General features: G+C 31.7%; 1 protein-coding gene across 13 annotated transcripts in view; it reads left to right on the forward strand.

The window, feature by feature from the left end:
* Positions 1-13,512, forward strand: part of DGKB (diacylglycerol kinase beta) — a 755,291-nt gene that overhangs the window by 560,948 nt on the left and 180,831 nt on the right. For all 13 annotated transcript variants that reach the window (XM_032760162.1, XM_032760169.1, XM_032760230.1 and 10 more), the window contains 2 exons: positions 2,683-2,773; positions 9,335-9,530. In XM_032760162.1, the coding sequence (XP_032616053.1) occupies positions 2,683-2,773; positions 9,335-9,530 (287 nt within the window). The remainder of the gene's footprint in view (positions 1-2,682; positions 2,774-9,334; positions 9,531-13,512) is intronic.

Genomic DNA, 13,512 nt, shown 5'->3' on the forward strand with positions numbered 1-13,512 from the left:
AGCATTGTGGTTGTCCTGTTGTACTACAGTTTGCAAGATATTTTCATTGGGGGAAACTGTAATGGGCACATTGGACTCCTCTGTGTTACTTTTTACAACTGCACGTGAATCTAAATTTATCTCAAAATGATGTCTATTTATTATTCTCCAGCTTTATTAAGGTATAATTTACAAATTTTTAAAAATTATATATATATATTCAAGATGTACATTATGTTTTCATATATTGTGAAATAATTATCACAATGAAGCTAATTACATATCCATGACTTCACATAGAAACTTATAATCTACTACTCTAGTTAATTTCAAATATATAATACAGTATTTTCCCCCTTGCTACCATACATTATTATTAACTATAGCCACCATACTGTACATTAGGTCTCCAAAACTTACTTATAACTGTAAGTTTACATCCTTTGATCAACATTTCCTTATTTCCCCCAATCCTTGACCCCTGATAACCACAGTTGTACTCTTTGCTTCTATATATTTGCCTTTTTTTGATTCTGCATATAAGTGAGATCATGCAAGATTTGTCTTTCTGTTCTGGCTTCCTTCACTTAGCATAAGGTCCAACAATACCTCTTTGAGGTATTGATTTCATTTCTTTGGGGTATATATACAGAAGAGAGATTGCTGGATCATATGGTTGTTCTATTTTTTAATTTTTTGAGGAAACAGTACTGTTTTCCATAATGGCTGTACAAATTTGTTTTCTCATTAACAGTATACAAATGTTCCCTTTTGTCCACACCCTTGCCAGTACTTGTTATCTGAGGTGTTTTTGAAAATAGCCATCCTAACAAAAAAGAGGTGATATCTAATTGTGGTTTTGAGACAGTGTAGGGAAGAGACTCAGTCCTAGCACATAAGGTCCATAATAACTAAGATCCCAGTGGGCCTCACATGTCCAGGCATACTCCCTCCATTACCTTCCTGCCTCCCTTAACAAACTGATATGCCCATAAGTTTATAACATTCTGAGCTCCTTGGGGACAAAGGTAATTGCAGTTATATTTGTGTCTATAGTACTTAACACAGTGAATGTTCTCATTAAACTTTTGTTGAATGAATGAATGAATCCTGGAAGGTCTGGAGAAAAGAATAACACAGAAATGTTATTAGAAAGTTGCTGAATATGGAAAGACTATTCCAATAGTCATAAAATATTCATTAAGAATGTCTTCAGACCTCTTTGTATAAACCAATATTTTTCTCTCCATCTATAGAATGATATGTTTTTCATCAGAATGATAAATCTCAATAGTAAAATATTTTAATTTTACATGACTTCAGTGTGTAAATTTATAAAAGCACATCCATTCTGTAAAATAGACATTTACATTATTTTAATATAGACGCATATGTAGATACAGGCCCACAAATCTTGTCATTAAATATTTACCTCTAACCTATCTCACTAGCTATCATCTGTTTATATCTGCTCACATATATGAAATAAGGCCATAAACTAAGTCAAATATTCCCTGGAAAAGAATTAAGATTCATGGTGCTAGAATCCTATGAAACTTATACTGACCTTCAGATTACTGGCCTGAATATGACTGATTCATGAAGGGATTGTGAATTTTGTAAGCAAATAAAACCTTGTGAGAGCCTAAACATTATTGACTATGTTTAGATAGATAATATAGCATTACTTTGTATTTTATAATTTTATATCAGAGAACTCTGCATAATAATAAGCACTCTATTGGATTTAACATAGCATAATAATAAGCACTCTATTAGGTTTAATGTCATTTTCCAAACCAATAATAGGCTTGAATTAAGTAGTAAGGCCCTTGCCAAATGTCTTTTTAATTGTCAAAATGTTTTACATTCTAATGTAAGAAGCAGATATCAATATTTTTAAGTCAAACAGAATGCTTTGATTTGATACGAGAGACATAGTCAAATACCATAACAAAAACTTCTTTGTTTCATTTCTATGTGTGAAAATGCCTGTCACTTACATGTATTGTCTTCTAATTGAGGGCATGATCACTGTTAGAATTATGTATAATCAAATACTGCATTTTTTTCACAAGAATAAAATTTCAAATCCAATACTAGATAATATAAAAATCTATTTGACCTTTGTCAAATTACATTAAGTGATAATAAATTTAATTACCTGGTACAAAAAGCCAAAAATATCATCAAGTCATAGAAGAAAATAAATTTTGAGTCTTTTACTTTCAGATTAAATACTGAAATTATTTTAATTATATTTCTTTGCAACTTTTATTGATATAATATTGTTATTACTTTCTTAGTTATTTTATTCTATATTATTAGTTAATTCTTGGAAGAACTAAAAAACTTTATGCTGTATCATAATTTCCCACTATTGTGCATTCTTCACTTGTTGCCTAAGAACAAGCTAAGAATCATGAGCATTAAAACCATTTTTTAAAATGTGATGAACCCACAAAAAGTTAAAGGTCTGCTTGAGTCTGCTAGACCAACACATTCTTATAATCCCCTCAAGGTCATCATACAGTTTGGCACCAACATTTAAGCTTTGAAAATTATATGACCATCTATTAAATTTTAGATGTCACATGTCCTCAGACCTTTTCTATTATAATACAAGACAGAGTTAGACCATTTTTTAAAAGATCCCTGTGTTATTGATAATTGCCTAAGGTGCTTCTTCCTTTTCTTTTTCAGAATGAAGAACAAATTTTGGTATTTTGAGTTTGGCACATCTGAAACTTTCTCAGCCACCTGCAAGAAGCTACATGAATCTGTAGAAATAGAAGTAAGAAAAAAATGAATTCTCTCTTGTAATACGATGAAATGGCTTGAGCTTTGTTGTTAGTATATTTGCATTGAAGCCCATGGAATGAAATATATATTAGCAATCCACAGAGACTTACTCAAGATTTTAAATTGTCATTCCTTTCACTCATCTGGAATACAGCACTATCTGACATACTAAAGTTAAGTGTAGATATGAGTTGTTTTATTATAGTACAGAAGAATGAGAAGTGGAACACAACTTTGGAAACCGATGCAGTTGTTACTGGGCACAGTGCAGGTAGAAAGGTGTAAGATAAAAGTAGCTGGAAAGAAAAAAGTTGCAGATTACATAAAAAATATTATTTTCGGGTCTCAATATCTTGTAACCTTTAAAACACACTTTGCTAAAATTGTACTTACTTTTATGAATAAAGGTTAAAAAGTATACTTTTCCATTCCATTCCCATTCATTAACTAGGTTTTCTCGGTTCCCAAGGTTGCCATTTCCCCATTACATTTATAGAAAGTGGAAATGCCAAGAAAGAGAGCAAAGATAGCAGAAAAGACACATTTTAAAAAGACTTGGAGCAAATAGGTCTATAAAAAAAAAAAGACACTGTAGGACTAAAAATTTTGGAGAAATATTATAAAAGAAAATGACTTCGTTATATTGAGAGATTTTTAGGGGTTAAAGAAAAAAGAAAAGTTGTATTTTGACAAATGATAAAGACAAAACCAGAGGAACAGAATTATGAAACATGAACACTTAATGACTAGTTGACACGAATTAAGAAACATTGGCTTCAACAATTTTCATCTTAAAAATAAATGCAAAAATTTGCTACTGATACCTAAATCATTAGTTCCTTATATTCAGGTAATAAGTTTAGTAAACAGAAGTAGTTATGGACCACACAATGGCCTGGCTAGGTTCTTCATTATCCTAAATTTCTAATTTGCTGTTATTAATAATACCAAAAAATGATACTACTCTCAGTGCAACCTTTTAGTACTTTTATCTCATCATGATTGGTAAATATAATTAAGTATTAGAATTGATGGTCATGGAATGGGAAAAAACCCTTCATAACGGGATCAGACCATAACCTTTGAAAGGAACATAATTACAGAGGTGAAGGATTTGGGTTCAACATGGACTTTCTGTTACTACTATTTAGGATGATATATCTGTGTATATGTATGATATATGTACATATATAACTGTATATAAAATGATATATATAACACATATATAACTATATACATGTATATCTATATAACTATATATGTACTATAGTTATATTTAGTTATGTATTATTATATATAATATATGACATATATAACTACATTTAGTTATATATTTAGTTAAATATTATTATATATGATAATATATGACATATATAACTACATATATAGTTAAATATATAGTATTTATAGTTATATATGTGTCATATGTATTGTTATATACATATACATATTTATGTGTATATATATTCAATAAAACATATACATTCCCCTTTACTCTTAGAATCATTATTTTTTTAAAAAACTGCTTTATATACTAGATTTTGAATATTTCTTATCCTCAAAAATTATGCTCAAATACAATTTGCAGCAGAAGCTGAAAAGTTTTAGAAAAATTAGAAGTATGGTTTTAGTTGAATGTAGGTGGAGATCCTGAATCCTCCTGCGCCTCCCTTTACTTTATCCTACGCTTGAGCACAGATTGAAAAGCCGTTGATCTATAGAATAAGATTCTATGTGTCACGAAGTACAAAAAAAAATCTTTAAGAAAAGTGTTGTGTTTACAGCAAAAGAATTTTAATGAAAATACATTTGAAAACGGTGATTTGTAATGTGCTAAATAATGATAAAATTAAGTGGTTTTGATCCACAGAGCTTGAGATCTTATAGAAAAACTATTTAGAATGTTCTCCAAGAAATCTGGGCCACTAGAACTAAGTTATGTTGCTCGGAGTGCTGTTTCTACTTACTCTCTCAGCCTGGCCTTCTAGCTCTGCATCCCTGGCTTCTTTTGGGTGCTATTACAATAATATTTATAAATCACAGCCAGCACTGTGTGCATGCCCTCTTGTATTTTTGCATATCTTGTTGTGTGTGTGTGTGTGTGTGTGTGTGTGTGTGTGTGTGTGTGTATGGATAGCTAGGCAAAATCTGCTTCTCTGCTCACTTTTTAATGAATCCTGTCTATCATATTAGCAGAATATGCCTTTCTACCCTCAAGGTTATTTTATAATTAAATATAACAAAAACAGCAATTCGAAAATTTGATTGTTTCTTGTTGTTTCCTATTTGTCCTAAAATTATACCTACTATGGTTTGAAAAATATATAACAGAATAAACTACTTCAGTAAAAACAGAACCTCCAGCAATAGATAAATGTTTTATTGGCAGCTTTTTCAAAATCAAACTATCTTTTGTGTGTCTTTTTATTTAATATTTCTCTTTAACATAGTGAGCTCCTTCCAAAGAGGGCAAATATTTGGGTTGATATGAATATCATGGAATAATAGTTAAGATTTACCTATTATTAACTATCTCACAGGTGATGCTAAACAACGCACATATATTATTTGATTTAGTCTTCATCAAAACCTTATGATACTATTATATCTCCATTGCAGAGATAAGCATTTTCTTCAATAATTTAAGAGAAATAAGAATTATGTTGCTGCCACAATGTTTAAATCTAATGAGCAAATTGATTGAAAATATATGTATTTACACATACATGTAAAGATTTAATGATACACGAAGTAGAATTTTTTAAAGATATTTATCTTCTAACTTTATTACAAAAGATAAAAATAAATTCTTTAAAATTACAAGAAAATATTTTAAAACCAATGTTTATATTAAAGTATTTGGAGGGGTGCAATGTGTGCCTAAGAAACTCAGGTCAGCATTTGGAATTGAAGATACAGAGTTCATGAATGTTTAGTTTGCTCAGAGTACCAGGCAAAGTTAATGAGAGAATAAGAAAGCCTATTCTATAGATATTTCAGTCTTTTAGTTGACAGGGATACTGGGAAAGATGGTAAATTTTAAAGCCAAGAATTTCCATCCCAAAGTACTGATTTATTGTAATTATTAAATACCCCTAGAAACCTAAATGATCCCAAGAATTAATAAATGGCATGAGTAGCATCAAAAACACAAAATAAATTAGCAGGATTCAAAAGACAATATTCTTATTGCTCAGTAACCTGGCAAACAGAGATCTTAAAGGCAATGGCCAGAATTCCCAAGCATAGTCTCTGCCCCATGTGTCCTAATACTGAAATTACCTATAAAGTAATGTTTTAGGTTTCACTGAGTAAAAATAGAAATAATTTTTATCTGATATAGACATAGAATCAGACCTACTATGGAAAAAAATTACAGTTTGTCATTAATTGTATCTCATCACATTTACCATCCACACTTAGAGCTCTCCAAAGGTCTTCACGTTTTGAATAGTCCTATCAACTGACATGTTAAGTGGATCTGAAACACTAAAGTCACATATAAAGCTTGTTGTTAACACCTCTGTACAGTGTGACCCAGGACACACTTATTTATGAAGATTAAAACACATTGGCAGAAAAATTGAAACCGTCTTCTTTTCTTTTAATTAAATTTGTCTCTGGAATAAGATCTTCTATTTTAAAACTGAGGAGTGGACAATGGCATCACAGCCTTGCACTCTGTAAATAGCTCCCATAGTACTATATGTTAACGACCTTTTTTCTACCTAATAAAAATATTCAGGATTTATTGACTAACTGAGGCTGTTAGCTTTTAAGCTTTTATATTCTTTTCCTCTGTAGCTACCTTTTTAAAAGTCATAAATCTCAAAGGGAATGAAAATATTATCTGACACAGTACTATAACTTGTTTATATTTCATAGCCTTCACCTCAGCTTTTACTTTCATGCACTCAACTGGTGTGCTACAATTACTGGTCTCCATCAGAACCAGCACTGAAATTTTCCAGACTAATGAACAAAACGTTAAAGTAAACAGAGGAAGGTAGCCTGGGGTCAAGAACAAGTGGAAACAAATCATTAATAAATAGCAATTTATTTAAGTACATTGTCCTGCACTCAAAGGAACATCAATGTTCTTCATCAGTCCTTGTTGTTTGCGACTCTTTGAGAATTTTTTTTTTCACTTCTCAGAGAGCTACTTACTCTGTTTCCCTAAAACTACACATGACAAGACTCTGAAGAGTGAAAACATGAATAATAGCATACACTCATGTTTTTCAGTTGTCACATGTAACTCAGCTGGTTCAATTCTTTTTTTTTAAAAAAAGAAGCCTCTTTGCAACATGTTCTCCTTTTCTGCAGATGAACAAAGGAATCCTCCTTCACTAATTCTGAAAGTAACTTGTCACAGTGGGGTTCTAAGGCCTAGTCAAATAATTGTCTTAGTGTACTACCTGCTGTGTTCAATATTGAGTGAAAATGGAAGCCAGGCCCTGACTCCAGCTTATTTCATGATTCTTCTGTTATTTAAATGATTTTAGTCAGTTTGGGGGAAGCCAGACCTTTATAAATTAACAGCAGGGAAATACCAAAGGTGTCAGATTGCATATTTATCATCTTTTTCGTGTAATACTTAAATATGTATTAAGAAGTGACTGACATAAATTAGGCAGATTTCAGAAGCCACAGGCCGTGGCTTGTAGAGGACCCCCTTCTGCTTGACATTTCATCCTTGTCAAAGATCAAATTATTTTAATTTAGGCTGCAAATTATAAGGAATGAAGACTTCTTTGTGGGAATTCCCTGTGGTAATCTGACTTTTGTTGTTACTGCTGCTTGTCAGTGTGCAAAAGATATAATATGCATGCAAATAAGGTTAAAAAATATGTACTATCTAATTATCCAGCCAGTACATTCCACTTGAAGACAGTGGGAGGCCTGACACACAGTATGTGTTTGATTCATTGAGGCCTGCAGGGTATTTACACAAGATTACTTTTAATTATGAAATTAATATCTGTTTATCTAGAATATATAGCGGTAAGTGAGTATACACATGACCAGAATTCTTTAGTAAAAAGAAATCATCTTAATTTAGCACAAGAAAAGGAGGAAAAAAGCACTGCTTTCTGGAAAAAAAAAAAAAAAAAAGCATCATCCAGATCTTGGTTTCGCCCTCATTGAAACAAATTAAATGAAAACTTGGCACTTTCTCTAGAATTTGTTTCTATCCCTGCCAAGTAGTCTCAGGATGTGTTTCTTTATTTCACAGTTTTTATTTTTCAGTGAACAAGATGCAATCCTAGCTTCAGTAGGATGAAGCAAATGTGGAAAAAGAGAGGGCTTTTTTTTGTTTTGTTTTGTTTGTTTTTCATCATTTTCATGGAACGCTGTGTCTTCTGAGTTCAAAAATCATGACTGCCATGAGAAATGATGAAGTTAGTGTCAATAATTTTTTCTGTACTAAGACATGGCAAATGAAACAACACCACTGTAAATATATTTCAATTTAGGAAATGCATATCCCTCACAAAATTCTTTAAAAAACAAAGTGCTTATATCTCTTTTCATATTCACTTATAATTGAAAATGGGATAATAATTTCTAGAATGTATATTAATAACTAGCATTTTAGAGAAGGCAAATGAATAAATAGTAATTTTAAAAATACGGAATAGTCTTATCTCTGTCCACATATGTCCATTAGTGGAAATGAATGGAAAACTCAAAAAACTAAGAAGTGACCACTCTGAATATAACAAAACATTCTTTGTTAGTGAATTTTATATTTTTCATAATCATCAAGGTGTTTTGTCACCAGGAAAATAAGAAAAATTGGGCTGATTAACCTTTTTTTTTTTTTTTTAACCATTTTTGCAGCAGCTATAAAATCATGCTGGATTGAAGATCTTTTAACTGCTACTCCTATTTCCCTCACTCAATCTGCCCGGCCCTCCATATTCATTTGGACAACTGTGCCTCTCATGGCCTTTGACATCTCCTTAGGACTTCATCTAGTCCAAGAAACCATCCTTGGTAAATTCAGTGTGATTGAAATCTCTTAGAATCACTGTTTTGAATTTTACTTTTTTTTTTTTAAACGAAAGTCTTTTAAGCTACTTCTTTCTCTGCCCCAAAGGTGTGAGACCATGAGGCATCAATTCTGTTTCTTTATTTTCCCCAATAGTACCTTGCAGTGTGTATTAAATAGGGGCAATCGTCAGAATTTCTTCCTAAAATTTGACCACAGTTTCCAGAATTAACCTTTTTGTAACACACTAGAAATTTGCAGCTGGTTAAATATATATGCAGATGCTAACAAGTCTCTCCCAAAGGTTTTCTACAAACAAAGATATACTGGTGATTTAATTTGATCAATTTTAAGGACTACTAGAGATAACTGGTAAATGTTAGGGGCTGTTTTATCTTTTATATTGACTCAGGGTAAGTGTTTAAGTGTTCTTGAAAGGCTTGTTTGGAAATGACAACATTATGGATTTCAACCCACTTATTAAAAATAAGGAAATGAAAAAGAAGAAATCAGGGAAATAAAATATTCTGTTTCTGTTTCTTTCTTTTTACCGATCAGTGTGATGGAGTACAGATAGATTTAATAAACATCTCTCTGGAAGGAATTGCTATTTTGAATATACCAAGCATGCATGGAGGATCCAATCTTTGGGGAGAGTCTAAGAAAAGACGAAGCCATCGACGAATAGAGAAAAAAGGGTCTGACAAAAGGACCACCGTCACAGATGCCAAAGAGTTGAAGTTTGCAAGTCAAGGTCAGTTTTCTAACAATCAGTTGTTAAATTGCTTGTTAACCCGCTTTCAAAGGCTTCTTTAAAAGTAAAAAGTTTTCCGTTGCACTATAATAATGTATATATTTTTACAGTTGTATTTTTCATATTATGAGATACCCATGTGTGATTAACTTATATCACAATAGATTCTAACTCAAGTATAAATTGGCTACATTTTTCGTTATTCTTCTTTGTATATAGCTCTTCCCACAGAAAATAAAATACATTTGGGGTATTTCGTGGATAATAAAATAGAAGATATTGTATATTAAGCTCTTCTGAAATGTGATTGTCTTAAATAGGACATTTGAGTTGCTGGAATAAGGACCTAGTTAAGGCTTTTTCTAAGGTTGTGTTATAAGAGATTTTGTTCTTTTTCTGCTTTGGTCAGGCTGTGAGATTGAAGCTATTTTACAGAGCTGTTGTTCTAAGTACCATATATAACAGAATGTTTAAATATCCCATGATAAATTTTGGTTGTCTGCTGAATTTTTCCAGAAAGTTAGTAACAACAAGTAGGAGACCTGGGAAACAGAGAGCAGAGACCTAAAAAAAGTAGACTAGACTAACTATGGGTCAGAATTTTCAACTCTATTGTAATATAGTTCTCATTGGGACGTGATACCTAATTCTTAGAGATTTTATAAACTAAGATGTCAATGTGATATTCTGATAACTATCAGGTCCCAATAGTTTATGTATGTAATTCTATAATATCATTTTTACCTTCTAGAATTTACCTAATACTATTGATGACATTGAGAAATCAAAACATGTTGTCTCAGCTCAGTGTAGCAAGGACAAAATATGAAGAGATTTCAGTGTTAATGGACTAATATAAATAAATTACTAAAAAATGAAATAGAATAAAGTGAGAAGATGGTTGGTGGGCTTTATGGTGGTGGGCAATAGCTTTATGTTTTGGTGTCTTTGAGTACCTGATTCAAGTTTCAGTAACAAGCAGTGACTTCTTTTATATAAAATTTGGTACCATGAAAGTGGAAAAGATTGATGGAGAAAGTGTTAGGTATTCTCTTGAAAGAAATGCTTATCACAACCTGCCAATGACAGGTGGTTTTGATGCCCTTAAAATGTGTAAGTAATCTTGGAGAACTGTATTAGTACAAGCAAGTTCATAACAAATCAATTAAAAAATTATATACTCAGAATATAACTATGAAAATATGGAGGAAAATAATATTTTGAAGGAGAAATATATAGAAAAAATGAGGTTTGTGCTATGTGAATTAGAGGAGGAAAATAAGTATAATTATTAGTTTCTAGAAGTTATTGAAATTAATTTATATTTGTATTTAAATATACATTTAAATGTGAAATTAGTAGATTTCTAAAAAGGGTAGTGAAAAATTCTAAGTATTGGAATTAGCTTAAGGACCATACTAAAACCAAGCTTAAAAAACTCTTTGGTAATTATATAGCCTGTATTATTAGGTACTACATATGTACTTCTTGCTTCTTTCCTTAAAAATATTTTCACTAAATAATAGATACAAAATCATTTCCAGGTTAAGTTTTCTGTTTGGTCACTACATCTCATACTTGATATGTCATTAGCATCTACACATTCCCGATACTTATACAAGTTGATTCTCAATGGCTCAGCTGCCAACTACATTCACCCACTGAGTTGTTGAACATTTCTTCGATACACCACTGTGCTCCACCAAAACACACATCTGTACACTCTCTCTGGAGCTGCTGCAGACATGTCATTTACCTGGGCTCACTCACCCTCCTTCCTATGATTTTTTTTCAGGAACACACATTTGGAATAAACCACAGACAAACCAGACTCAAATATTGTCATAGGCTGTCAGTGCCTATAACTATTGGAAAAGCGCTCTCTTCTCTTTCTGTCTTCTTGCTTTCTACTGTGGAACTATTAGAACCAATTTCCCATAAATTCTAGGAAATGAGGAAGTGGGAATATATAGGCCTTGTGACTCAGTAATACATTTTTCTCAGTACACAGATGGGAAAAAGTTAAAAAACAGTAGAGCTCAGAGAGGTTTCAAAGGTCATTCTGTGAGCAAAAACAGAAGTATGTTAGGCTCAATTTTGTTCCCTGACTTAACTGACTAGCTTATAGTTTTAATTTAGTATTATTTCAGGATAAATATAATCTCAGAACCAAGAATGACCTTTTGAGCTGAATATTTTTTTAAAACCTGTTATATATTAGTCTTTTCTTTTTAGCGATTTCAGTATTGTTTTCACTTTGAGATATTTTGCAATAGAATACCAAAAGTATCTCAAAATGCTTCTAAGTTTTGATTTCATATTTATTCTGCTAATTCTTCAATGTTATTCTTAATAGCCAAAAACAAAATTTGCTGCTGAGATAGTTACATTTACCCCTTTCCCAAATAGTAATATTTCTATTACTTGATTTTGTTTTCAATTTCTTGACATAAAAACAGCAATAGGGCAGGCATGGTGGCTCACACATGCAATCCTCACACTTTGGGAGGCCAAGGCGGGAGGATCATTTGAAGCAGGGAGTTCAAGCCCAGCCTAGGCAACATACTGGGAAAGGAGGAAGTAGGAATAGCACCTGGTGGGTGGCGCAGGCCTACAGTCCCAAGTACTCAGAAGGCTGAGGAGGGACAATCCCTCGACCTCAGACCTCAGGAGTTCAAGACTACAGTGAGCTATGATTGCGCCACTGCACTTCAGCCTGGACAATGGAGCAAGGACTCTGTCTCTTAAAAAAAAAAAAAAAAAAAAACACACACACACAACAAAGCAGCAATAGTATTAAATGTGAGGATCATCAAAAACACACAACAAAGCAGCAATAGTATTAAATGTGAGGATCAATCAGTATTTCAAATTTAAATATATTTCAAATTCACACAAAATTATTATAAGCACTGACTTTAGAATGAATATGGCCAATATGGCTCTAGTCCAACACATTTTTAACCTACAATGAAATTAATAACTTTCACTGTTAGAAAATACATGAAATGAAATGAAAAACTTAATGTAATTTTCTTCTTGTTCTTTCTTAAAATATTAACTAACACTGTTTCTCATATGCCTCTGTAAAAAATTATCAGAAGTTTCAACGAAATTTTTACACTGTTGAAATAGATACTTGCTTTCATAAACTTTAGATAGTTTCTTTTGGAGGGGGAGAAAATGGGGGACGCATACAACTAAATTCATGTAATAAAGGTAATTATTTTATTTAATAAAAGGATTTAAGTTTACCCTTTTATTTTAATTTAAAGAAATATAGTACAAAGGTATGAGATCAGATTTGCAGCATTAAGTCCTTATTTATGTTAAGCTGTACATAATCTGGGACTTCTGCATAATTTATTTGCTTGCAATCTTTGAAGACACTCAATAAAATCAGAGTATCTTCAATAAGTTCATTGGTTGGAAATTTTACTGTTGACTTACTTTAGAGTTGACAAAATTGTAAGTAATTCATGTAATTACATTATTCCAGCAAAATATTCTAAAATAGTTGGATGTAATTCTGAAACATAATCACACCCACACTCAACTAATGCAGTAGACATTTTCTTTGTGTGCATATGTGTTTATAAATACAAATAAATGTATTATATATAGATGGCATAGTCTTGAAGCAAAACTGTAAACTAGGCCAAATTAGTCTTCAGTTCTCCTAGCGTTAATATTCGATCTTTCCCATGTCTTTCAGTAGCTGAGTTCATCTTTTCCTCCCCCTCTTCTGAATTAAACTCAGAAAGATGTCTAATAAATTCACTCACATTAATGTACAAATGACTGATTGCAGATTAAAGTAGAGGTATTTGCATTTTAAAAGATATAAAGGCCTTCAGCTAAAACGTTATTTTTCAAACTGTGTTCCATTGAGTTATAACTGCAATTCCTCAGCAGTTCTGTAATAAATGTAAAAAAAAATTCATTGCCAGATTTGGGGACAATAAAAAAATCTATAATAAAT

The sequence above is a fragment of the Hylobates moloch genome, unplaced genomic scaffold (assembly GCF_009828535.3).
Source record: "Hylobates moloch isolate HMO894 unplaced genomic scaffold, HMol_V3 SCAFFOLD_1, whole genome shotgun sequence".
NCBI lineage: Eukaryota > Metazoa > Chordata > Mammalia > Primates > Hylobatidae > Hylobates > Hylobates moloch.